At 34.4% G+C, this 27,836-nt stretch overlaps 1 protein-coding gene and 1 long non-coding RNA gene across 2 annotated transcripts; one reads left to right on the top strand and one right to left on the bottom strand.

The window, feature by feature from the left end:
- Positions 1 to 5,358: 5,358 nt before the first annotated feature.
- LOC137826213 (cytochrome P450 724B1) lies at positions 5,359 to 17,140 on the bottom strand. The gene is made up of 9 exons (XM_068632100.1): positions 16,836 to 17,140; positions 16,319 to 16,646; positions 15,920 to 16,072; positions 15,575 to 15,820; positions 15,396 to 15,482; positions 15,209 to 15,287; positions 13,891 to 13,997; positions 13,592 to 13,710; positions 5,359 to 5,587 (listed from the first exon to the last, which is right to left on the bottom strand). The coding sequence occupies exons 1-9, from the start codon at positions 17,045 to 17,047 to the stop codon at positions 5,497 to 5,499; spliced, it is 1,422 nt and encodes a 473-aa protein (XP_068488201.1). The 5' UTR covers positions 17,048 to 17,140; the 3' UTR covers positions 5,359 to 5,496.
- On the top strand, positions 7,394 to 14,992 carry LOC137826214 (uncharacterized). The gene is made up of 2 exons (XR_011083431.1): positions 7,394 to 7,681; positions 14,551 to 14,992. It is a non-coding gene; the product is annotated as an uncharacterized lncRNA (long non-coding RNA).
- Positions 17,141 to 27,836: the final 10,696 nt, after the last annotated feature.

Raw genomic sequence — 27,836 nt, 5'->3', positions numbered from 1 at the left:
AATAGTTAGGATTTTCTAATAATTAGTATTCTATCTCACACATTTGCCGAGGGTCGAACACCCCCAGACTCAATCCAAACACGATAATTCTATTCTAAAAGTAACAATAACTAACATAACATAAAACTTTTATTAAAATGTAATTAACAACTAACTAATTATATAATATGAATTTAAGAAAATACAAATTATATAATACAAATTTATATATAATAATATATAAATTAGTTGTTTCCGTAACTAATTTATTAAATTATATATAAATTATAATAAACAAAAATTCAAAATACACACAAATATATAAATTATTAGTTATTAGTTATAAATTCCAAGTTGTATTAGTTATTAGTTATATATATTATAATACAGAAAAATATAAATTCAAAATATTAAATAAAAATTCAAAAAAATTTAAATACAACACCAACCTTTCTGTCGTGAACAAGCTTGATGGTGATCGGAGTGGCAGAGGCACAAGACAAAGTCGAAGCCGGCGGCGGAAGCGGTGGCGGTGGCAGAGCAGGAAAACACCAGCGAAGACCAATGGAACAGTAACCTAAATGCAAATGCACAAACGAAGTTAGGAAACGAAAATGCCAATGCCAACGAAGTGAATAATGAATTATGCGAAAACGAAAAACGAAAACGAATGAATGAAACTGAAACTTACAAAATGCAGAGAGAAGAAACTGAAACTAAGCGCAAGAACGTGGAAATGAAGAGCGGAGAAGAAAGTGAAAGTCTGAAACTAGTGGCGCGCTTCAAATTTTTAGGGTAAAATTGATTTACAAATGCGGTCATAGTAAAGACCGCATTTGTAAATCATTGCACATTGATTTACAAATGCGGTCATAGTAAAGACCGCATTTGTAAATCATTGGCATTGATTTAGAAATGCGGTTTTACTCTAGAACCGCATTTTTGTAAATCAATTTAATTTCAAAAATGCCACCGCGTTTTTTACAAATGCGTTTAAGCGCAAAGCCGCACTAAATAAAGGGTCGTTGTTTTTATATTTTGTACTAGTGTAGTCACTCTTTGATAGGGTTTCTTGGAGTGCAAGGTGTGCTGAAATAGAGTTTTTCAACTTTGGTTGTATTGTTCTTGTAGGTTTCAAGAACTGCTGTGTTGTAATTGTTTGGAATTGGTTTTAGGTGTATTTCACCTTGGAGTGAGGTGAGGATGTAGCTCTTTATGAGTGAACCAGTATAAACCGTGCTTGCATAAATTTCCTCATCTCTGCACTCGTTTCTGGTTTTGGTTTAATCTACCAAGAATGAAATCTGTTCATTTGAAATTAAACCTGTTAATTCTGGGCTTAATAAAAACTGTTATTCTTGATCTGGAAAAGTTCTCTAATCATAAACAAAGCTTTTGAATATAAGTTTGTAATTGGTTTAAGGACGAACAGTTTTCTTCATTAAATCCTTGATAAAGATTCATTGTCTTTGAAGCCTTGTGTTGAATAAATTTGATTGTTCTTTTGGTATATTCTATGTTCTTCAAAACTGTTAAAAGTGAACCGATCTAATTTTGCTATCTTTCATTGCTTGATCTCAATTCTAATCTAGATAAGTTATGTTTGTGTTAAAGTGTTTTGAAGAATCAATATGTTCTTTTTCCTCAGTTAAACTGTAAAACAGTTTGGGTTTGCGAAAATTTTATAACTTCAATTCACCCCTCCCCTCTTGAACTTAGACACTAATAGACCCAACATCTACTGGGTACTATAAAAATTATGGTTTGGGAAAAGTGAAAGAATAGAAGAAATATTGTACTATGACCACTCCCAAGTGATTTTTTATAACTTAAACAGAGAGATTAAAATTAAATAAAACATCTCATAAATTTATGACTGATATCTCATAAAATTTGTTTAACCTTATTATTTGGATTAAATCTCACCAATTACAATTAAATATTTTTGACAACATCATAAAAATAATAATAATTTATGTTATCTTTAGAATAATATGATAAATGATTTAATTAATAACAATTATATTTGTTATCCTCATAATAATATCACCACAAACTTAAATGATAATAATCATTTATGTTATCTTCAGAATAATATGATAACAAATTTAAATATATCTGTTATTTTCATAATAATATGATAACAAATTTAAATAATAACAATTATATTTGTTATCTTCGTAATAATATCACAACAAATTTAAATGATAATAATAATTTGTGTTATCTTCATAATAATATGATGACAGATTTAAATAATAACAATATAATTTGTTATCTTTAGAATAATATCATAACAGACTTAAATGAATAATCACTTATGTCATCTTCAAAATAATATGATAACAGATTTAAATAATAACAATTATATTTATTATCTTTAGAATAATATGATAACAAATTTAAATATATCTGTTATTTTCATAATGATGTGATAATAGATTTAAATAATAACAATTATATTTGTTATCTTCAGAATAATATCACACCAGATTTAAATAATAATAATCATTTGTGTTAATCTTCAAACTAATATGATGACAAATTTAAATAAGAACAATTATATTTGTTATCTTCAAAATAATATCACAACAGACTTAAATGATAATAATCATTTATGTTATCTTCAGAATAATATGATAACAAATTTAAATATATTTGTTATTTTCATAATAATATGATAACAAATATATTTGTTATCTTCAGAAAAATATCATAATAGATTTAAATGATAATAATCATTTGTGGTATCTTCAAAATAATATGATACCATATTTAAATATATTTGTGATTTTCATAATAATATGATAACAAATTTAAAATATCACAACAGATTTAAATGATAATGACCATTTATATGTCATACGTAACGTAGTTAGTGAGATCAGTTTTACTTGCCCTACGGTGGTTGCCAAATGTTCTCATCTACTATCCTGGATCGAGTCCTGAAGGTAGATTTTGGGCCAACTTTTTTCTACTGTTGCTTTGAGATGCTTTAAGTCAGCAGTGAGGGGAGCTCCACCTATTGACAAGATTCCGACAATCAAGTCAGTGAGAGCATATAAATATGAGTATAGTGTGTAGTGTATGGAATGACACTTACCTTTGTTCAGGGTCTTGAGGCCCTTTTATAATACTCGTAGATCCTGCCTTTAGGAGTTAACAACCATAAAGATATTCTATTAATTTATTTTAGGGGTGTTGGCAGAGCATTTTCTCTTACTGTTTATTTTCATCAGATTTATAGCAAATATTTGTGCCTAATTGATTCAGTTATACATTCAGTTGTTTTATAGTTGTTGCCCATTTTTTGATATATTTTGCCAACCGCTTGGGCTGACTCCATAACAGATCATTAGGCATGTTATCGTTTGGGCTGAGTTAAGTATTTAGATTTTTAAGCTAGGCAGACCAAAATGGTATGCTTAAGTGTTCGGGTCGGGCCCCGAGCACGTTCCACCAGTATAACAACTAATTCTCACATTTTTTTTATAGTATTTTAGGAGTTGATGTACAAACTCCAAAGACTCCAACAAAAAGACATGACTACAGAGGAGTGTAGAAAAAAAATGGAGTTACTATTGATGAGGACAATAATTAGAGAAAAACCTATAATAACAATGGCAAGGTTCCAAAGTAGCGTTAATCACACCGTTCGGGATAAAGTTCAACTATTATCTTATAATGATTTAGTTTAAGTATGTGTGAGGGTAGAACAACAACTTATAACAAAATCTGCTATAAAAGGGACCACCCAAACACATCCTATTCTAAGAGACTACAAGAGGGAGGGTTAGCCTCCAAATCTAAACATGAGTTCCCACCCACATGAAGAAAGGAGGGAAAGAGAAAGGAGAAATTAAAAAGAGAAAGAAAAAAATAACTATAGATAACCTTTTAAAGAGGCTAAAATGATAAATATTCAATGCTTTAAGTGTCTTGAAAAGGGACACTACTCTTTTGAGTATTCTCTCATAAGAGAGAAATGGTTTTAAAAGACGAAGACATAGGAAGTAAGGGTAATTCTTATTCTTCACCGGTGAAGAAGTTGTTTTAGATTCTGTGGAAGAGGAAATCCGTCCTTGTGAAGGAGAGTTACTAGTGGTGAGAAGGCTTCTTGAAAGTCAACTAATTGTACTTTTACCGTCACAACATAAGAACCTCTTCCAAACACAATGTAAAATTTAAAAAAAAACTTTGTTCTGTTATTATGGATAATGGTTACAATTGTAAATGTTGCAATGCAAGGTTGGTGGAAAAGTTAGCCTTGACTCTAAACCCTATCCACAACCTTACAAACTTGAATGGATAAATGATGATGGTGGTATAGTAGTCAAAGAATAAGTATACTCATTTTCATGGACAATTATGAGGAAAATGTTTTATGTGATGTTATTCCTATGAAATTTGGGCACATTATGCTTGGAAGGCCACGACAATATGATCACAAATCTATACATGATGACTACCCCTATAAAATAATTTTCACTCACAAAGAAAGTACATAATTCCAAAAAAAGTCACAAGGTATAAGACAAGAGAAAGTATTCTTGCTCATAAATATATATAGTTATTACCTATTTTCTATTTTGGATTCATTTCCTTTAAATAACAATTATAGTTTATGACAGAATTGGCCTTTAATTGAAGATTCAACTAACGTCCAACACGAAGAGAATAAAAGCAACGGAACATGTAAGAAGACTTAAATTGAGTTACAATTGAAAGTGATTCAAGTCCAACTAAATTCATACAATGTTGGACCAAATAAGAATAAATAAAGAAGTGTGATATACCAACATCTAAATATATGGATTAAATTTTGACCATTGATCTGGATATATAATTTTTAAATTTAAATTTTTAATTATTTTTTTGTTTAGTCTTTCACATTTTAGTATTTATTTTTATAGTTTTTAAACAAATATAACAAAAATGCATTAACGTAAAACTAATATACACTCTTACTTAATCAATGTTAAATAGAAAATAAAATTCAAATACATTAAACAAAATTTTTGATTCGTCATTTCTTAATTTGACTTTTTCATTGCCACCGGTCTTTCTTTGTTATAACACTGTTCACGAATAGTGTCTATAATTAACTTTTGAGGACTCATGATTTCAAGTGCAATTTATGTCAATACCCACAGGGACATATTAATTCATGAACAATTTCATGCTTTCTTTTACAGAAGGTTTAACTTATTTAAACAGCTCATGATTTCATACGCGATTATTGTCGATTTTCTCTGTTATACCCATAGGGAAACAATTAAGTCATTAAAAATTTCATGCCGTTTATTTCTTCATTAAAGAAAGTTAGGTGATATGGATGTGTAAATCATAGTGTAGAATTGTTTGTTCAGAGACCAAATGGAAAAGATAATGTAATAAAATTCCGAATTTAAAAGTTTTTTTTCCCGTTTTTGTAAATAGAGAATTACTTTTACATATTATTGTTTTATTGATTTTCAGCATATAAAAACCAAACTATCAAAGGTGTTTCCGAGAAGTTCAGCTTATGGGTTCAAGATCCAATAGCAACCCTCCCGTGAATTCCACATACGGTAAAGCAAGTGGGGGATCATCAGCCTTTATTTTCCACCTGTTAGCAAAGTAATATCAACATTAACCATGTTCATTCGCGATAACAAATAAAGAAGGAAAATTATATTTAAATTTAACTTTCACTTCCCAGCCCCCAAATAAAAACGTGTAAGGATATTAACTAAAATAAACATAAGGAGAAGAACAACCCCTACTACAAAGGTTTTTGAGAGAGATATATGTAGTTTGTGTCACAAGCTTTTCACTATCATATCATCATACTTGTTCAAACAAGCATATATAAGTTTCTCTTTCAAAACAAATCATGAGGGAGCTAACTACATCTTTCTTCTCTCACTTTCCATCCAACTATATATGGTGTATACAAAATGTGGCGATTTTTTCAAAGATGGGGAAAATACATGATATTTTCTTCTCAAGAAGACTGAATCTTGTGAAGTATTACAGGATCCCTAATCCGAAGCTCGAGAAACAATTGGATAATATCTAGATTGGAAACATAAAAATCCACGTAAACCCAAAGTACCGAAAAGGTGAAAATGCATCAATGGCAGTAGGAAGGACGAACAGAGAAAATGGATGGTATAAGATCCTTAAACCTTTGACACACAACAAAGTGTACAAGAGGAAGGATAACATGCCAAGTTATGCTTAAGTTGTGAAGGGAGCAAAGGAAAACGCTTATAACATTGGTTGAAAAGGTATGGAGTTCCAGGTGAAGGAAGATGGCAACGATTTGATTCAACGTAGCTATATTGGGAAGATCTATGACACATGTACCATTAAGGCTATTTGAGAAAGCTTTACACTCAATGGATTCAGTTTCATTCAATTATAATATATATGGGAGATAATCGGATGCTTCTCATGGGTGAAGGGGAAGCGAGTAAGGACTAGTTGTCAACAATGTTTGAATCTATCACATCTTGGACCAAGGAAAATACTATAGGGAATACCAATACATCTTTGGAGGGCGGGAATGGTTTGCCACTATAGGTACCCTAATAACGATTGATAAAGCTACTGAAGATTGGGAGGAGCTTGAGTATGCAAGATTGAATATACACCTATCAAAGTTGAAGCAAAAGTGAGCACGAAGATCAAGATTAATGGTAGTGTATCAAGTATCAATTGAAGAGGAAACACCATCAAAGGGTTCGTCAAAGCGTTGTGGTAGATTTTGGGGAAAGAAGACATACGATGATTCTTTATCGTACTCTTACAGAGCCAAAGGATTTGATCTAGAGCTATTCTACAATATCCCAACTGAATAAGGAGGTTACATCGGTGGTTTCGCCGGTAAAGACGAAATAAACTGTCAAACATTGATGGCCAACAGAGAGTGCTTGCAACGACGAGTCAAACTGAGTGCAGCAATAACATAATAAGAGTGAAAATGTTTTAGAATGTCACAGACAAGTACAGTGAAGGGGGTCAGGGAAACACAAGAATGGAAAAGGGTGGTGATCCTTTAACACCATACACAGTTAAAATATTATTATATTATTATAACTAGGTATGTTATTACTATTTAGAGAATGTACGATCACAAGTGTAAGCGAGGATCAAGGGAAAATATCCTTCGCCAGAGACTCACAACGGGAAGAAGGCAGATTCTCTCTGCACCCAATCAAATATGATTGGCACCCAATTGTTCAAATATGATTGGCACCAACAGAGTAAACTAACCTTAATGAAATGAAAATTAGGGTTTTTTTTAGTCCCTGCACCCAACACACAGGTTAACAAACAGGCCCAATACAAACATGTGAGTAGAGATCAAATGGGTCTGGCCCAATACAAATTGTTGGATTATAATCCACATGCCCATACAAGTATCCTCAAGGAAGAGACGAAATAATGGGGGTAGAGTGACCACAATCAGAGGAAGAAGGCATACTCGAGGAAAATGCAACAACCACTACACTAGGGGGCATGAATGGAAGTACAAGCGTGAAAACGAATGATAGTCACATTCAAGAAGGGGAATAAATAGAGGAGCAACGAAGATTGATATGAAAATTCTACTTCTACGCAAAAATTTAATAGTTGGTGACACAAGTTATTCGCTGAAGTGAGATGCCACACTGAAAAGCTTAGGCATAAAACCTAAACAAAGAAGCCAATTGAGGTTAGTCATCCACTCAATGAGTAATTCATTGTCTGATATAGATATCAATAATTATAATAGACTATTCTATATCAATAATTATAATAGACTATTCTATTCTGTATTAGAAATAACTCAATAAAAACACTTAGATTGTGGAACATATGGAAAGAAATTGGATTCACCTACTCGGGGGAGGAACAAAACATAATAATGAGAATAAATGAAATGGGAAAAAGAGATAATAGCCACAAGCACATAATCAAGGGAGGGAATAAACATATAGATTAATGAAGATCATAAGATTTAACATTAGAGGGTTAGAAGGGTCATCAAAAGACAAATAGTTAAGAGAAATAATTACAAAGAAGGACATAAATATGGTATGCATACAAGAGACAAAAATGGTGTCAATAACATATGATCAGTGCCAAGTAATATAGAATGGGTACACAAAGTGGAGTTGGAGGTGTATTGAGTATCTGGAATAAAATAAATTTTCAGCGATGAATTCAACATGTAGAAAATGATATATATTGTTTAAAGGGGAATGGGGTGATAAAAAATAACGACTATATTGTGAACGTATATTCATCCTAGTCATGTAATGAAAAGAAATCAATATGGGAAGAGTTACTATGCAATAGGAGAATAGGATGGATGATGAGAACATGGTGTGGTGCATGTTAGGTGACTTCAATGCAGTTAGAAAACTAGAAGAAAGGATAACATTATCTCAAATAGGTAGTGGAATAAAGGAGATAAGGTAGTTTAATATATATTCAATGAGAATATGAATATTCTAAAATTTCCAATGATTGAGAGAAAATACACATGTTATAGAATCAATGGTACAAAGAGTAGGCTGCATAGAATCTTAGTTTCATAAGAATGGTTAGATCTTTGGCCAAAAAATAAACAATGCGTTGGATAGAACTATTTCTGGTCATTGTGCTATAATACTTAAACAATTCACTTTTGATTAGGGAGTTAAACCATTTAGGTATTTAGATGTGTGGCATATAGATTTTGCTGGTAGTTGGCTATTTGTTTTAGTACCCATAAACTCGATCAGTATAGAACTATCTCCCTTGTGGATGCTATGTATAAAATCATAACCAAGGCCTTATCATGTCGTATTAAGAGGGTTTTGCCTGTGGTTATTGATGATAGCCAATCGTCTTTCTTGAAGGATAGAGGACTGTTGGACAGTGTCTTGGTGGCCAATGAGGTTGTTGAGGAGTTAAGGAGATACAGGAGGAGAGACTTGTGCTTGAAGGTGGACTACGAAAAGGCCTACGATTCGGTAAGGTGGGATTTCTTATTTGATATGTTACACAGGTTGGGCTTTCACAGTAAATGGATTATGTGGATCAGAGGTTGCTTGGAGTCTGCATTGGTATCTGTTTTGGTTAATAGAAGTTCCACGACGGAATTTCATCCATCAAGAGGGTTGAGGCAAGGAGACCCCTTAGCCCCGTTTCTTTTCTTAATTGTAGCTGAAGGCTTGGCTGGGCTAGTAAGAGAAGCAATCAAGGCGAACCTGCTTAAAGGTGTAAAGGTAGGGAAGAAAGAGGTTGAAGCTTTTGTATTACAATTCATTGATGACACTTTATTTATGTGTGAAGACACCTACAATAAAGTTATGTATATAAAAGCAATCCTAAGGTTCTATGAACTTGCTTTTGGGCTGAAAATCAACTTCTACAAATTAAAGCCGACTGGTATAAATGTTGAAAGTAATGCCCAGTGTTATCACATATCGGCCATGGCATCGCCATGGCGGATTTCGGTAGCGGAATTCCAGACCACCGCCACAACAAGGCGGTGGCGAATCGGATTTCGCATGGCGGCCCATGGCGGCCGCTATTGGCATGGCGGAGCGGTAACGGATATCGGAGATATCCAAAATATCGGTAGGCAGCGGAGCTTGAAGGAGTAGATGAAGAAGAAGGGCTGCTGCGGCGGCTGATGAAGAAGAAGGGCTGCTGCGGCGGCTGATGAAGAAGAAGGCTCGGAGTTGATGAAGAAGGCGGCTGATGAAGAAGAAGGGTGCAAAACCCTAACCCTAATTTCTAAAATAAAAAGATTTGGGCCTTTGGCCCATTTCAGATTTAAAATAATAAAAAATTTAAAATTTAAATTAAAAATACTAAATATTTAAAACTGACATGTGGTGTGTGGTGGGGCTGCAACCCTAATTTAAACACCTTATTAGTGGGTTTTTCAACCTTAAAATTTTAAAAACTGATGTGTGGCTTTTGGGCCTATTTTGGCCCAATTAAGAGACATATTACCCTAAACCTAAACCACAGCCACTACACATTCTTAGACATAATTTAATCTTTAGTTATGATTGTCTCTTTCATTATTTTTGCATTTTTTGAAGTTATTTATATATATATATATATATTATATTTCTTTTGACCGCCATGCTTCCGCCATAACCCGATATGGGTTCCGTTATAACTCTATAAAGGAAATTTTGGGTCTCCGATATGATCCGTTATCCGATATTGATAACATTGGTAATGCCCTTGAACTTTATGCAAAATCCTTAAATTGCACTCTAATGGGGTACCATTTAAATACCTGGGGTTAGAAGTTGGAGGAAATCAAAGGAAGAAGCAGTTTTGGGAGCCAATTCTAAATAAGATAAGTGACAGGCTAAGTGCTTGGAGAGGGAGGTTTTTGTTGCTAGCAGGAAGAATATGCTTATTTAAATCGGTAATAATTGCCTTACCTCTCTTTTATATGTCTTTCTATAAGGTCCGGTCCCGACATCAGTGTACAAGAGAATTGTTAGTATTCAAAAATTCCTGTGGGGGTGAGGAAGAGACAAAAAATATATATCTTGGATAAGATGGGAGAATGTTTGCAAACCCTTGGAGGAAGGTGGGCTAGGGATTAAAGGTATAAGAATTTTTAACAATGCCTTTTTTTCCAAATGGAAATGGCGGTTAGTGAACAAGGGAAGTGGAAAGAAATTTTAGTATCAAAATATGGGTTGGAATCAGGTCGAAGGCAAAGCCAGATGAAACTCTAGTCTTGGTGGTAAGAGTTATCAAAAGTATGTTGGATCAAGGGACAAAACTAAATTATGGGAGGACAATTGGTTAGGTAGATATAATCTCAATACCTTATATCCTAGGTTGTTTTCTCTGTCATTGGATCAGGGACTGATGGTGGGTGAGGTAGGTGTCTGGGAAGAATCTGTGTGGTGTTGGAAGTTAAGGTGGATAAGGGTCAGGTTTGAATGAGAATCTTTACAAGAAGAAGAAATGATGGCATATCTCTACGGGTATTCTGAATAGGGAAGCTTCAGACCTTCAAGTGTGGGGAGGGGATACCACAGGGGGATCTCAGTGAAATCGACTTATGAGTGCTTGGCTAATCATGTCACTACCCAACCTTATGGCATTTTCAAACAGTTGTGGTTAAAGCTTGTCCCAATGCAATGACTACTGCTTGGAGGATTCTATTGGACAAAATGGCAACACAAACAACTTATTAAGAAGAGGAATGTTAGTGGAATCACCTGTTTGTGGGTTGTGCCAAGCTACGAAAGAGACATCTCAACACCTTTTCTTGTAATGCGTCATTGCACAATGGGTATGGTCATTATGCCTTAGATGGATAGGTATTATGTCTATTCAACAAATGGATTTGTTGTCTCATTTTGAAAACTTTCACTTGGTACATATGAACATCAAGAAAAAATCAAGAAAAATCTGCTATGGAAAGGAATGTGAGTGGCAGTGGTGAGGGGCATTTGGGAACAAAGAAATTTAGTTAAAGAAGGGGTATCGGATGCGGAAGAAATTTTCCATTTTACACAACTTAGAGTGTGGCTTTGGATGAAATATAGGGTGTGTTCTTTCAATTAGTCTTTTTCGAATTGGCAATTGAATCCTGACCTTTGCTTTAAGAGTTTCAGGTAATAAGGAAGGGCAACCCTCTGGATGGTATGCTGGTCACTATAACGATGTGCAGGGGGGGAAAGGTAGAGCCATCTTAGTGTGGGAACGCAGAAATGGTGTGTGAAGATACAGTCCAAGGACCTCTTAGTGGCAGGCAGAGTGTTTTACTCAGTTAGCCCATGGTCTTTTATAGGTGTTTCTTCTATGTTCTATTTTTCTACATGTTATAGGAGTTGCATAACTCTTCTCAGCTCTGCATAATTAAGCAGCAGTTTAGTTGTTGGTGTGTGCCGTAGGTGCCTTGGGTAATCAGAGGCAAGGAGGATGTATATCAGTGATTAAAGCACTGAGGAAGTTGGCTTGATGCATAAAACAAAGCAGACTGTAGCAGGGTTGAGAACAAGGTGTATGCAGCAATTGATGTGCCTTTAGTGGAGCAGTTTTTATGCCTAGAGCAGAGCTTTATGGCTAGTGCAGAGCTTTATGGCTTAGGGGCATGAAGGAGTGTGTGACTGCCTGCAAAGCAAACCGGGGCTAGTTGATGCTTCAGCAGCTGCCCTGTTTCATCTTTGGCTAGGCTCATTGGCCTTTTAGGGCATACGAAGAAGAAAGTGGCAGCTTGGTTAGTACTGAATCCAGAACAACACAGAGAGTTCTGGTTCTGATGCACGGCTGCTGTCAAACTGGACCACTATAAACAAACAGTAGAGGAGTTTTTACAGGAATATGTGAAGGAGAGGAATGTAGCAGGAAATGGAAGATGAAGGAAGAATGAGGTATCAAAGCATAGGTTTGAGTTGCTGTCAAGGTTCTCTATTATGCAGTGTGGCACAACAGTTCTACTGTGCAATGCAGCTATGACATGCTATAGCCCATTCGTTTACAGCAGGGATGCATAGTTTTTGGGGTGTTTGAGGGTCTGCTATGAATATTTTGGAGAAGTATCAAGGTGCTGCAGAATTATGCAGTAGCCGCTGCAAACCATTAGTGAGAATGCATTGGAGGATGGTAGATGAAGGAAGAATGATTTTTTAAGAAGCTGCAGTTTTTATCCTGGTTTTATGCAGTCCCATCCAGTGCAGAATTCCAACTTCAACTGCTGGTCTGTTTTTTAGGATCCATCCATAGGGAGTATGCGGGCTGTGTAAGGAGGTTTAGAGGATGTTGGAAGATAGGGAGATGAAGAAGTGATAATTGAATTGCAGGGAGCATGGAATACAATCGAGGGGGTGCTTAATGTGTTATATGTGCTAGATAATTATGCAGCAAGCGTTGGAACCTATAAGAGAGGTTGTGTTGGAGTACATGGTGCAAAGGACAGAGCTATTGCCATGAATATATATCTTGCTCCTTATTTTAGATAGAACTTAATTTGTTCTTTCAATTCTTGATTTTTAGTTCACTTTAAGTGTTTTTTGGCATAGCTGATTCATATAGGCAGACCAGAAGCATCCCATCCAGCTCTGGGGTGTTTTGGTTAGTTTTCGGAAAACTGTTGGGCGGGCTCTATAAGTGCAAGGGCTCATATTTTGTTATGAAGAGCTTGTTGCTTATCATGCTCTTTGCCTAAACTCTTTCTTTTTTATGTTAGCTAGGTAGTAGGTCATCTTTTATGTATAAGGGTAGAGAGAATCCTGAAATGTGCCTATTAATTCAATTATTCTTTGTCGATAAGAAAAAATAGTGTGTGATTGATATTATTTCAATTATGCACCCTTCCATAAGTGTCAAAATGCCTAAACACCAAAGAAAAGAAATTTGTAGTAGGTGGAGGAGATCAAAGGGAAATAATAACATGAGAAAAAAAAGTCATCAAAATGATTTCTACAGTACAGGTAGGTAGCTTTATACTAGACATATTAAGCCCCTGGACAGAAAGCGTTACAGATTAATAAATGGGGGAACCAGGCGTTAATTAATAAATGGATATATAGCCGATCTTGCTAGTGCTTACCATAATCTGTGCATGCATGTTAAAATATGTAAGTGGGTAGTGCAATGAGTAAAGTACCTATAATTGAGGACAAAATGATGAAGGAAGAATGCTGTCTCCACTTTTGCTAGATCAGCCCCTGGACAGAGTCGTGGACCCCCACCAAATGGTGCCACTTTCTTTCTTATCGAATTGTCCTGCAAATACAGACAAAAACTAATTATCTGCTAGGGTTACAAATAAAAGTTGTTGCGTATTCGTGTGGTGTGTTCATTCACATTTATATATGCAATGCAAGAATAAAGCTATATATTAAACAAGAGTTAGCCTTATGAATTTCAAAGACATTATTTAGCATGATTTATGCAAGAACCTACATTCCACCGAAAGGGATCGAACTCCAAAGGATTTTCAAAAAGGGTGGGATCCAAATGTCCCGCAGACAAGACAGGAAGAACCTTCCATCCTGCAGGTATCACATAATCTGCAACAATTTCAGTAATGCGTGAGGATGGCTTCAGTTTAACAATATACAACACAAAGTATACACCTCACCCAAAGTGAATAAACATGTCATTGTGAAACAAAGTAGATGTGATATATGGTGACTGCTAATACGTTGACAAACGTGAATTAGATTCTAACGGAAAAAATATTATTGAAATGAAATAGTTTTAAAATTGTATTGATCAGAATACAATTATAATTCTCACGTGTTGTGTTGGAATAAGCTAAATAAAAAAGTTAGGTTGTTAACTCCAAAACTAGATATTTCTGTTTATCATAATGTTTTTAATTCATTGTGTTTTGACGGTTATACATAGTATTGTTTGTATTGTATCAATACAATTTCTTCTAATAAGAGAATTCAGTTTCAATTCCAATTATCAAATTAATTTCCAACACAATGATAACGTGGGAAGGAAGAGCACATATGGATATTTTTTTCTAATATTTGAAAGCACCAATCTCTTAGTGTTCTAAGAAGCAAATTGTGGTTGCTCTCTCATCTTGTGAGGCAAAGTATATATCTGCAGGAGAGGCAGCTTGTCAATTTGTTTGGCTTTAATCTGTGGTTGATGAATTAAAGCTAGAACATGTGAAGACCGTGCAACTTTGCGTGGACAACCAATTTGTCATCAATCTTGCAAAGAATTCAATCTCACATGGGAGGGGTAAACACATAGAGACCAAGTTAGAAGTGCAGCATTGCAACACCAATCTCAAATGGCTGATATATTTACCATACCAACTTAGGTTAGACAGATTTGAAGAACTAAGAAAATGATTATGAGTTAGAAGTGTTGAAATAAACTAAATAAAAGAGTTAGGTTCTTAGCTCTAACTATCCAAAATCTAAAGCTAGATATTTCTGTTATGAATGTTTTTAGTTCATTTTGTTTTGATAGTTATAAATACATTGCTTGTACAATTTTTTTTAATAAGACAAAGTTTCAATTCCAATTATCGGTATTTTCAGTCATCTTAATACTTAGTAGATGGACCATAGCAGTAATGTTTGTAAATTTTAAATTCTAATTTTACTTTTGTGTCTGACTGTAAAATCTCATTACTTCGAAGTGCAAGAAGAAAAAATGTAAAGTGAATGACGTTTTACATTTGACAAGCTAAGGAGAAATTTATAATATCGTAATTAAAATAGTTGGGGCTGACAATCATCCCATAGTAAAATACCTTTGAATTTGACATCTTGGACAGCTTTCCTGTGCAAAAATTTGACTACGTTACCACATCTCATAGCTTCGTATATCACCTGGTGTTAAGATTTGTTTCTTCTATTATTAGTGATAAAATACAAAACCTGGAGGGGGGCAGAAGTTACTTAATACAGGTAACTTCATTTAATTGGTTAGTTTCTTACCTTTTGAGTGAACTCCATTTGCTTATAATCATCCCAATTAAGTGGTTCTCCTTCCTTTTTTCTTTTCCTTATCTCTTGATGTTCTTCCTGCAAAAGGCTCTCAGTTAATATAATTAATCAAACCAGTAATGATTTTGAAGACATGTGTTCTTCATTCGAAATGGTTTAAAGTTGAGTACCTTTAACCGTTGTAAAGCATTAGAGGCTCCACCAAGGAAATAGACAATCAAGGATAGAAGTTTTGCAGTTGTCTCATAACCACCAAACAAGAGGTCTAACACAATGCTCACCATCTCTTCAACACTTAGGTTCTGCTTTGACAAAATCATATTCAAGAGGTCCCCTCCTTGCACAGGCCTCGCATTACTACTTTTTTGTCTCCCAAGTATAATATTTTTGATAATGGCCGCAAGTCTTTTTCTAGCCTGATAGATGCCCAAATAGTAAAACATTTTATATCAGAATAAGGACACTTATTCTGGCACTTGGATTAAATGGTTAATAATTTATGATAATATTAGTACCTGCAAAGCTTTGAAATATGCAGTTCCAGGTATATTTATTGGCAATGAAATAAATCCTTTGATGTACTTCTCAAAGTTTTCGAGAATCTTGGAGCCCAATGGCTCATCAGTATTAATGTACAGTAGGTGCTTCATCATAACATTGATCGTAAACTGTTTCACATAGAAGAAAATATACACATCATATGTTCGAAAATGACAAATTTTTAAAAGGCCATCTCTTCTTTATAAAAAAAAACAAACACTCTCCCAAAAGCTGAAAAAATTGTTATTTCTCCAACATATGTTGATTAAAGTACTATTATATTCACTTATTCTGCTTATCATGTAGAAAACGCGAAGGAATGTACTTAAAAGAGTACAAAACAAACAAGTAAATTGATTTGGAGGCATACGTACCCTTTTAGCTTCTTTATAGAAAGCAACTTGTTTAGAGTTTGGATCCCAAGAATTAATGGTTGAGAGTACAAGGATTTCCATAGAGTGGAGAAATTTGGTTTCGTACTTTGTTGCACTGACAAAACTGATAATGGTGCTTCTCAGCTTCCTGTGAAGGTCTCCTTTGGAAAGAAGCACAGAGAACTTCCCGAGGATGTTATGCATCACCTTGGGGTAATCAACAGGGAATAACTCCCCTTCATTCTGAAGAATATACATGTTGAACTCAAAGTCACATGAAACTATGGTGGGAGAACCAAACAGATGTGACTTGAAAACTTTGCCGTACCTACAAAACAACGACTACTTAGAAATTTAGATTTAAAGCCCACTACCAACCTTCATAGAGTACAACACACGCGTATATACATACACGCTGCTTAACTTTTGAAGCACATAGAGTAGTAAGTCACTAATTTTAATCTAAAGGTAAAGATAGAAAATGGACAATGATATATGCATAAACTTTATAAGTTACCTAGAGCAATGTTCTTTTAAGAAGCTTCCCAAGGAGTTTGATTTATGAGACTTGAGAAAGCCAAGAGTCTCCCCAGAAAAAGGCCACCCCATGCTTCCTGGGGGCAATTTGTGTGGGAAATCTTGTTGATTTTTGTTAACATATTTGAGAAGATAAACAAAGGCAATAAGGCCTGAGAGGAGAGTTAATATCACAGCCAAAAGCTCAACCATAGTGGTTATAAATTGTATCTCTCCCTATCAGAGAAGCTACAAATTAATTCTTCTGTGATATTTGGAAATTTAACAGAACCTGCAAGTGGTTACATGTTGTAAAATGTTTTGCCAACCAATATATATTTTTATAAGGAAGCAAAATCCAAGATGATTTCCGTAGGTAACAACCAAAATCCGTATATGAATTACACACAGGTAGGTAATTTACCTTTAGAGTTAAACTGCAGGTGAAACTCGAAGTCAAGTACCTTCAGAAATGTCCAAAAAAAGCTTTAACCATTATACCAGTCAAGTTTTATTATCATAATTTTTATTATATTTATTAGTATAATTATCAATACTAATATAATTAATAAAATAAAAATTAATAACATTATTTATATATTTAATATCATTAATATTATTAAATATTATAACTATTAAATATTATTAATATTATTATAATTAAATATTATTAATATTATTAAATATTATTAAATATTGTAAGCATTATTAAATATTATTATTATTAAATATTATTATTATTATTAAATATTATAATATTACTATTATTATTAAATATTATAATATTATTAATATTATTAAATATTATAAATAGTGTTAATATTATAAATAATATTAATTTTATTAATATTTTTATTAATAGTATTTATATTATTAATGTTATTGTTACTAATATTATTAATTTTGTTATATTATTAATATCATCAATACTATTAATATTACTACTACTACTACTATTATTATTATTATTATTATTATTATTATTATTATTATTATTATTCATATTTTAATATAATACTAATTATATTATTTTTATTATTATATAAATATTATTAATTTTATAATATTAATAATATGTATACTTATTAGTTGTGATTATTATTATTTATTACTATTATCTATGAATATTAATTATGATTTTATAATTATTTATATTACAATAATATTTTTAATATTATGTATATAATTATCATGATAATAGTTGGTAGGTAATAAAGATTATGTATGTTAGTTCGTAGGTAATAGAGATTCGTGATAATAGTTGGTAGGTAATGCTGAATTTATCTACAGATTCAGAATCTGTGAGTAATATCCGGATGTAATATTGTCTGTGGGTAATATCCATAGATAATGCTGAATTTACCTACGAATTCAGATCCATGGGTAAAAATTCCTAGATAATACTGATTTTTTTTGTAGTGGTACACAAATGGTATAAATAACATTATTCTTTCTAATACCTTTTTTGTCACGTATAATATTTAAAATAAAGTAAATGAATTTTATTGAAAATTTGAGAAAATAGTTTGATGTTTATATTTTATTTATGTTGGAACAACATATTCTTTTTTCATTTTTGAATTCTACTCTTATAAAGTAAGGATTTTATGTATAATATAAAGTAAAGCAATCAACCTAAAATATTAGGTGCAGATATCCAGAGAGAATTAATAAATATATTGAAATATCAATAAATAAAAGTGCAATATTTAATTTCCGAACTTATCATAAACATTTAAAGGCATTTACTATTTTAATTAATTCATAAGTAAAAAAATTAATTCCCAATACTTGATTTCCGAACTAATCATATACATTTAAAGACATTTACTATTTTAATAAATATATTGAAATATCAATAAATAAAAGTGCAATATTTAATTTCCGAACTTATCATATACATTTAAAGACATTTACTATTTTAATTAATTCATAAGTAAAAAAAATTAATTCTCCTTCGAAAACTTTTACATCTGATTTTAATTCTAATAAATATGTTTTATTGGCTGAATTACACATTTAATTTCTCAAAGGTTGTAATTATATGTGTTTTATATTGTGATTAATATATTTAGTGTTCTGAACATTAATTTCGATTCTCATGTTAATGTTTCGATCTTATGTTTGTTGAGATATTATTAAGGTCACTCATCCCATATGTGGCATTGTTTGTTTTTTAGCATAGAACTCTGTCATGTTTTATCCTTAAAAAGTGGATCGGGGGGTTAATGGAGGAATATGTATTTAAATTTCTCCTAGCCTCGACTTCTAAGCAATATAAAACTATTGAGTATACTGAAACAAGCCTCATAGTCGAGAAATAAAGGAACAAGAGTTTTCCTTTAGAACCACTTTTCACACTAATGTTCTAACCTCAAATTCGTTGAAATGACATCCCTAAAGTCAATCACCACATTCGAGGTACACTACAAGTTAATAATTAAATAGAAACCAATTTTAGAGACAAAAAATAATTAGTCATTATATTGACTAAATTAGATATTATTTTAGAGACTAAAAATATTATTGGTATCTAAAGTAATTTATTTTATTAATAAAATGTAAAACTAGTTTCTAAATTTATATCTAATTAGCTGACTAATTAATTTTTTTGTCTCTGAAATTGATTTTTATTTAATGATTAACTTATAGTGTATTGTTCGCTTTGGAAGCTCTATCACGATTTTGATGTATAAAAAATTCTTGTCATTTACAATTCTGCCTTTTTATTCATTAAGAAATTTAAATTATGCTTTTGTATTATTTGTGACATTCTTTATCTTTCATTACTTATTTTTCCTTGAGTTTTATGTTCTTAATGTTATAGGATTCTTTAAATCCATTTTGCTTACTTTTCTTTAAATTGTGAAGAACTAAAAAAACAAATAGAATTTGTTTAAGTGGTAGTTGATTTAGTTCCAAACAAAGAACTCAAGTGATAACATGATTTGAATCTCAATCCATTTGTGAAAATTGAAAAGTGAAGTAAAAATATGCATAGCAAGAATGTGAAGCTATTGAATCCATAAAAACAAAGACAAAAGAAACAATTTGACTACATTCAAATTTCAAAATTTAATTACAAAATAGGATTCTTTTTATTTGACAAATTGTTTTCGTAGTTGTGGAATTTTATCCTTCTTGTTTTTACAATTTCTAAGAAAATCAAAATTTCATAGTTAAAAGTTTAAGTAAGTTTCTTTGAGTCTTCATAAGTGTGTTTTCTTGTTTGTCTTGTTTAAGTTTTGTCATTATCATACTTCCATTTTGATTTAGCTTTCTTTCTTTAAACTTTTCTTGCTTGTCATTAAATTCTCTTTAATTTTTGTTTGGGATTCTTTGCATGAGCAAGTGATAAGAGTTTTGACCTCTTTCACTTGAAGTGTTGCTGCCAAGTATAGACCCTTAGGTGTTTTTGAGAACCTTTCTTGAGTGATTCTACCCTTTTCTTCATTCTTTACTAAATAGTCGAGTGATACACGTGAGTGAGTGCATTATTTGTTGTTAAAAACTATTTGTTTAATTTTTGTTGTGCACAAATATACATCATTTATCTTTAGGGGAATCTTCCAAACTACAATCTCCTCAAAAGGCACTTCTTTTGAGGGAGTTTGAGGATACCAAGAGGAGTTTGGCCCACAAGGAAGAGGAAATGCAACAACTAATGGAAAGGATGCAAAGGCTAGAGGATACACAAGCAAGACAAAACCGCGAGTGGAGATGGGATCCTAGAGAGATACAAGACATTACATGAACTATGGATGTCAAGAAGAAGAAGATTGGAGAGTGCAAAATTATGAAGCTAGGCGTCATCATCAACAACTAAAGAAGACCCTACCTTTTGTAAAATTACCTAGTTTTAATGGGGATAGCAACCCAAATGTATATCTAGAATGGAAAGCTAAGGTAGAACAAACTTTTAATGTGTATGAGGTCGAAGAGGACCAAAAGGTTAAGTTAGCTTCCCTAAAATTTGAGGACTATGCCATGCAATAGTGGCATCAAATTGTAATGGACATTGGACTAAACAAGAGGCCAACCATGGTTTCTTGGAGCAATTTAAAGTTATGCATGCGCCCGCAATTTGTACCTCCTCACTATAGGAAGAAACTCTTGTTGAAGCTCCAACGGCTTCATCAAGGATCTAGGAGTGTAAACGAGTATTTCAAAGATTTAGAAGTAACTTTGACTAAAATTAATATGCATGAAAGTGAAGAGTCAAAGATTGCTAGATTTGTGAGTGGATTACAGTGAGAAATACATGTTGTAGAATTATATGAGTATACTTCTTTGGAAAAATTGATTCACCTAGTCATCAAAGTTGAATCACAAGTTTTGAAGAGAAATTATTTAAAAAATACTCATAATGACGGCTTTTATAAATCATCTTGGAAGGACAAACACAAATTTCAAAACCAAGACTAGTTCCTTCCAATTTCTCAAATGAAACCACCCCCATCATAAAAATTATAAAGATAAACCTTCTACTCCTAAATCACCCTCAAAACCTCAAGTAAAAAATGCTTTAAATGTCTAGGTTATGGGCACATTGGTGCTAATTGCCCAAGTAAAAGAACAATGATGGTTAAAGGGGGGATAGTCGTGAGTGACCATAGTTCCCAATCATCTAGTGCTAGCTCCCCTTCCTCTTCAAAAACCCCTAGTGAGGACGAGTGTGAAATACCATGTGAAGGTGATTTGTTAGTAGTAAGACGCATGTTAGGGTAACTTCAAAAACCTTTTGATGAAAGTCAAAGGGAAAATATTTTCCATACCCGGTGCTTATTAATGACAAATTATGTTCCTTGATAATTGATGGGGGTAGTTGTACAAATGTGGCAAGTACAAGTGGTGGAGAAACTCAGATTACCCACCATTTCTCATACACAACCCTACAAATTGCAATGGCTAAGTGAAGAGGGTGAAATAATTGTTAATATACAATTTCTCATATCTTTCTCAATTGGCAAATATAAAGATGAGGTGTTATGTGATGTTGTTCCCATGGAAGCAACCCATATTCTTTTAGGAAAGCCATGTCAATATGATAGGAAAACTTTACATGATGGCCTAACTAACAAGATTTATTTTCACTTCCAAGGTCGTGAGATCATATTGAAACCTTTATCTCCAAAAGAGGTAAATAAAGACCAAATAAAAATGAAACAAAAAAGATGACGAAAATAACAACACGGGGCTCATCACTTAACCAAACGTGGTGAAAACCGTAATGTTGATTCGTCCAAAAATAAATATTGTCAGCTCACTTCGGTACTCTCCTTCCTTCTCTTGTTTATTTATTCATAGCTCTAATTACATGCAATATTTGTTAGAGAAATGTGAGAATATTTTTCAAAATCCTTCTGAAGGTTTACACCTTATAAGAAGCTTTTCACACCAAATTTCCTTTGATCCTACACATTCTCTACAAACAATACATGTAACTAGAACCATTCCACCCAAACTCCTAAAATTCAATGAACATAAGTTTGCTTCACAACTCACATATATAAATCAAGTGAACAAACTAACTATGTTATTTGCAGGAGTTCTAAATTCGAGGTCGAATTCTTTCCAACTTGGGGGGCATGATATAAACCATCTCGACAAACATATGACTAGGGACACAACAAACACTTAAAAATTAAGTCAGTCATCTCAGCATCAAAGACAAGGCCCCACAAAATTGCAAAAGGACCTTAGCAGAAGAAGAATTGGACATGGGCCAAAACATCAGATGTTCCTTCATCTTGTCTTTTTAAAAAACAAGGTTTTGTAAATAAATTGAGCTCACTTTGGGGGTCCAAATAGAAGAATAAGATAGAGTAAGGTGTGCTTATTAATTTGAGTATGGTGTGTTTAGTAATTTGGACTTGTGTCAAGCCCACCTTTCATGACATGTGCACCTAGGTTTAGGGTTTCTTTGACCTACCTTCTAGAAGGTTTCTCATAAATGATTCCTCTACCCCTCCCACTCTTGCTTTCCAAGTCACTTTCTCCTATATAAAGGGTGCATTGCCTCATGTAATTTACACTTGAATTTGAAATAGAAAGGAAATCTGCAGGAGTGTTTTAGTGAGCTTTGTCTCCTAGAAATTGGGTCTCTAGAAGTGCACCTTCACACTTACTTAACCACTTGGTTAAGTTCGTGTCCAGTGGGAATCTTCTTTGGGTTTCTCACCATAATTGCTAATCTAAAAAACTCAAACAAAAGAGTAACACATAAAATGTGCAATCCTAAATAAACTCACATCACTTACAGATGCCCACCCCAGACTACAACTTGGAAAACTCCTTTCAATTTAACATACGGGATAGATGCAATGAAACTGGTAGAGATTGGGGAACCAACATACGCAAACAATTTTTAGATTTAAAGATGAATGAAGAGTGTCTTAAAACCGAGTTAGATTTGCAAGAGGAGTTGAGAGACAAGGCGAGAATAAGGGAGTTGTCATAAGGTATAATGCTAAGTTGATACCAAAATGTTTCAACAAAAATTATTTGGTATGGAGGAAGCCCGAAAGGATGCAAGGCATGGGAAATTTACTTCCAATTGGGAAAGGTCATTTAGAGTTACAAAAGACTTAAAAATGGAGCATATAGGCTTAAAGAGTTAAATGGCAAGTCATTTGAAACATTATTTTGCTTAAAGTACTTAATGTATTCACATAATAAATGAAGCATTTCATCGTGAAGTTTAAAATCTGTCTTATTTATTTGTCTTCATTTTTTCTAGTCTCAGTTAAGGAAGTTTTCACTATTAAGTGAATCCCTACCGAAAGCAATTAAACATGTCGGTTAAGGAAGTTTTCACTACTAAGTGAATACCTGCCGAAAGCAATTAAACATCTCAGTTAAGGAAGTTTTCCTTATTAAGTGAATCCCTACTGAAAGCAATTAAACATCTCAGTTAATGAAGTTTTCACTACTAAGTGAATCCCTACCAAAAGCAATTAAACATCTTGGTTAAGGAAGTTTTCATTACTAAGTGAATCCCTATCGAAAACGACTAAGTCTCGTGGTTAAGAAAGTTTTTATTGTAAAATGAATCTCTACTGAAAGCAAGTAAGACATCTTGGTTAGGAAAGCTATCATTATCAGGTGAGTATTTACTAAAACCGAGTAAACCTCTCGATTGAGGATGTTGTTCTTACCAAGAATCATTATTTGGTCTTAACTGAGTTAGCGCCGAAAGAAAGCTTTCGTTATTTGATCTCTATCAACCATAAATAATTATCTTGCGAATAAGCAAATTAATGACAAGACAAACACGAATCTATCCACAAAAGTTCAAGTGTATTACATAGTTAAGAGGCTGACAAATTGAGAGGCCTAAAGAAAATCAAAACACAATACACTTGCAAAATATAACAAAACACATTGATAGTCCCTAGTTAATATCAACAAGATTATTATCTTCACGGTTATCAGTGTTTCTGACAACAACATCTTCATGTTCATCTTTTTCATCGTTAGAAATCTCATCAATAGGCATTAACTGGCCTTTGTGAAAATCTTTCATAACATCAAAGTTTCCTTCGTTAATAGGAATCTTGACGAACGTTTTCCATCTGACCCAGTAAGCGGCCTTATGCATTAGTTAAGTTTACAATTTTATTTTCTAGAGTTTCTTTCAAAGAGCCACACCGAGAATGCACATCAGTTAGCTCTTTCATCTTTTCGGATAAAGAAGTATTGGCATTGAGAGTTGTTTCGAGCGTTTGAGCCAAATTAGCTAATTCTTTCTTTAGGCATTCAACTTCAGTAGGAGGCACACCCTTGGCGGACTCATCACCAAGCCTTCTACATATAAGTAGAGTTCAAGCAGCAAGTTCCATAACATTGGAAAGCTATTTTGTAGAAGAGTTGCGGAAAAGCTCTTTCTCATAATTATTTAAGCTAAAAGATAGATATTCCGAAAGCTTTAATGAAGAGCTGAAAAGACCATCAGGAAAAGGTGCAAAAGGTCCACCATGTCGACTCTTTCTATGTGACTTATTAGAAGAGTGAGATTGACAATTTGAACAGTCTCGCTTCCTATGCTTCCGGGAAGTGGTACCTTCAACAACAACTTCTGGCTGGACTTGATTGATAGGAATCACTGCATCATAAATTACAGACTCTTATCGGGCTCGAACATCGTGAGAACTTCCAGATTGATAATTTCTTAGAGCTAAATCACGAAAATAATTCTTGCCTTTTTTTGCTAGCAACAGTCACGATACCTGATAAATACGAAAAAATTCAGCAAAGTTAAAAAGACATCAATAAGAAAACATATAACCGAAAAGAAAATATACCGAAGAAGTCATCTTCGACTTGAGGAGAAAGAAAGCCGCGAAGAAGACTCCGATTTGAAAGCTTTCGAGGTAGTTCATTAAGAACCGATAACGTTTCCAAGTCATCAACAGTCATTAAGGAACGAGGCCAAGAATTATATTTTAAAGGAGTTTTGGTCCAATAAAAGGGGAACTTAGGTTTATCTCCATCATAAAAGTATTTACGGCCATCCTTTTCGACCAATACTTTGAAAAATCCACAATTGACGTTCTTGTATGAAGACGAGAAAAGAGCCAGGAGCGTAGCTTGTGCTAGGCTTATCAAAGACAGCCAACCTGCTCTCTTGCTGGGCCGAGTACTATAAAAGTGTAGAAACACTTGCCGGCTTGCTTTCATATGTAAAAATTTACATAGAGAGGCTTGAACAACAACCCAACTATTCGGATAAAGTTGAGTAGGGGCAAAATTTAGAACGCGAAGCACTCTAATTTGAAATTCATCCAAGGAAAATCACATATGCATATCCGTAAGTAAACATGATTAGAAATATTGAAAATTTTCAACTGAATCTTTTTGACCGTGGTAGACATTATTAATGGCTCGACATCTCCGAAAGGCAATGATATCTTTGTTAAATTTACCTGCCTTTGATAAAAAAAAATACCGAAGTGAAGCCTATCACGGATACTAAGAAAAATATTCACGAATGTGGAAATCAACCCATTCGTAACCACACCATAAGCTCCAATTTTCTTCCGCTTTTTCGGCTCTCTCTTCGGCAGACAAATTATGAGACAAATTATGAGAATTCTCCTTAGCACCAACACTCTCTCGGTCACTTCCACTTGAAAACCCTTCTGATGATGAAACATAACTAAAGGAAGACATACCTATAGCATAATTCACAACCGAAATCAAAATTCGATAGCTCTCAAATTGAAGAAGAATAGATGTGGACCATGCTTGAAAATGAAAGTCTATTTATAGAAGTTTCCAAACCTCTTGGAAGGTGTACCGACCAGGTAGTCGGAAGTGATGACGTGGCAGCGAGCAATAATATAGGCGTGTTGAACGGGACACCTGGCTGACAGAAGGGAAGGACATCGGGGAGTCTGTGTAGTCGCCAATCATTAAGTTGGCGTGCTCCGATCTCTAGCATATCTAAACCGGCGGTCACCAGGCTTGTGTCGTGGTCACCGTGCGTGAGCCTAGGCGACCAAGTGGTCAGAGATCGCCGAGAGGGGGACATCGCCGAAAGATCAGGAAAGCTTGTTCAAGGCTTCCAAAGGGCACGAGTACGAAGGATGGAGTTATCAGATGATCATTCCCTAGCCAGAGGTCGAGGCAAGGGAACAGTTTACCAGGACATGCACGATGAGCAAGTAATGCAGATCGTGATAGCGGCAGGCGAGACCACAGAGAAGGTGTGCATGGTGACACCCCGTGCTCGCCACTAGAAGAAGATCGCGCTCCAAGGTAGCTATACACTGAGTTACTCCTTGCATGGGTAACTTAGTCGAACAACCTGAAGAGTAAGAAGTGACGCTCAAGCAGAGGACGTTTCAGATGGTGACACGTGTACAGCTGGATGCGAGCCACGTGTCCAGAGGTGTAACCGTCAGGAGAGAGAAAGTGCACAGGTATATAAGGGATTCTAACGAACTTCTGAGGTACGCGCGTTCAGAACACTTCTTTACGCTTTGAGAATACTTGAGTACGTTGAGAGAGTTTTTGCACGGTTCCTAGAGCTTCTAGCTTTTCTCTCTTAGAGTTTTGGTGGTTCCGTCACTGACTTAAGCGCCGGAGCGCGATCGGCCGCAGCGGCGCCACTCTGTCTTTTGCAGGTTCTTGAGGAGAATCGAGGTGTGAAGGACGGAAGCTAGCGTGGTGCAAGGTCGATCCAGAGGAAGGTACCTTTGACGTGGCAAGGCTTTTGCCCTCTGGTCAACCGGCAGGATCATCAGGCGCCCACCGTGGGGCCGTGTAAAACCTGTCCCCATCCACAACGTGAGTTTTGAAGTTTCTGTGGTTTCTGTGTGGTTGTGTGCTGGTGCAACCATTTTCCACCGTTCGTTCTAGTTTTTGTTCGGTGAATTCGAGTTTTCTGCTGTTTGTTTGGGTTTTAATTGATAGTCTAAAGTTTTTCACCGTGCTTCGAGCTTTCGATCGGTTTCTTGAAGTTTCTTGCTGTTTGCGCGGTTTTCAATCGGTTGGTTCGGAGCTTTTTCCGTTCATGGTGAGATTGCAGGTTTTTGGTGAAGGTTTCGACGTCTGAATCTGTCGGCGTGCTGTTGCAGTTGCGTTTTTGGAAGTTCTTGGGAGTTTGAGAGTTTCTGACCGATTGATTGCTGGATCAATCGTTTGCTGGAGAAGGTTTTGTTCGTTGAAGTTTGGTCTGCTGAGTTTTCACGAGAAAGATGAGAAGCAACCGTTCAAGTCCCGTTGTGCCAGTTGCTGCAGAAGGCGCCATGACCATGGCACAGATTATGGAGGTCATGCGTGCGCTGCAGGCGAATGTGGAGGCGTCGCGCATAGAGCAAGCGAAGATGCATGAAGACCTGGTCGCCTCTTAGGCCAGGAATGAAGAGCTCAGCAAAGTGACTGAGGAGTTGCGTCAAGCTCTTCAGGAGCAGAGAGGACGCCCAGTTGTTGAAGAGGTCGCGCTGTCGTCACCACCGTGCGTTTTCCCTATGTCGTTTGCTCAGGCGATCACAGACAC

This window comes from Phaseolus vulgaris, chromosome 8 (genome assembly GCF_000499845.2).
Source record: "Phaseolus vulgaris cultivar G19833 chromosome 8, P. vulgaris v2.0, whole genome shotgun sequence".
NCBI classification, from domain to species: domain Eukaryota; kingdom Viridiplantae; phylum Streptophyta; class Magnoliopsida; order Fabales; family Fabaceae; genus Phaseolus; species Phaseolus vulgaris.
The sequence above is the reverse complement of the archived record's forward strand: the minus strand, read 5'-3'. Positions and strand labels throughout refer to the sequence as shown.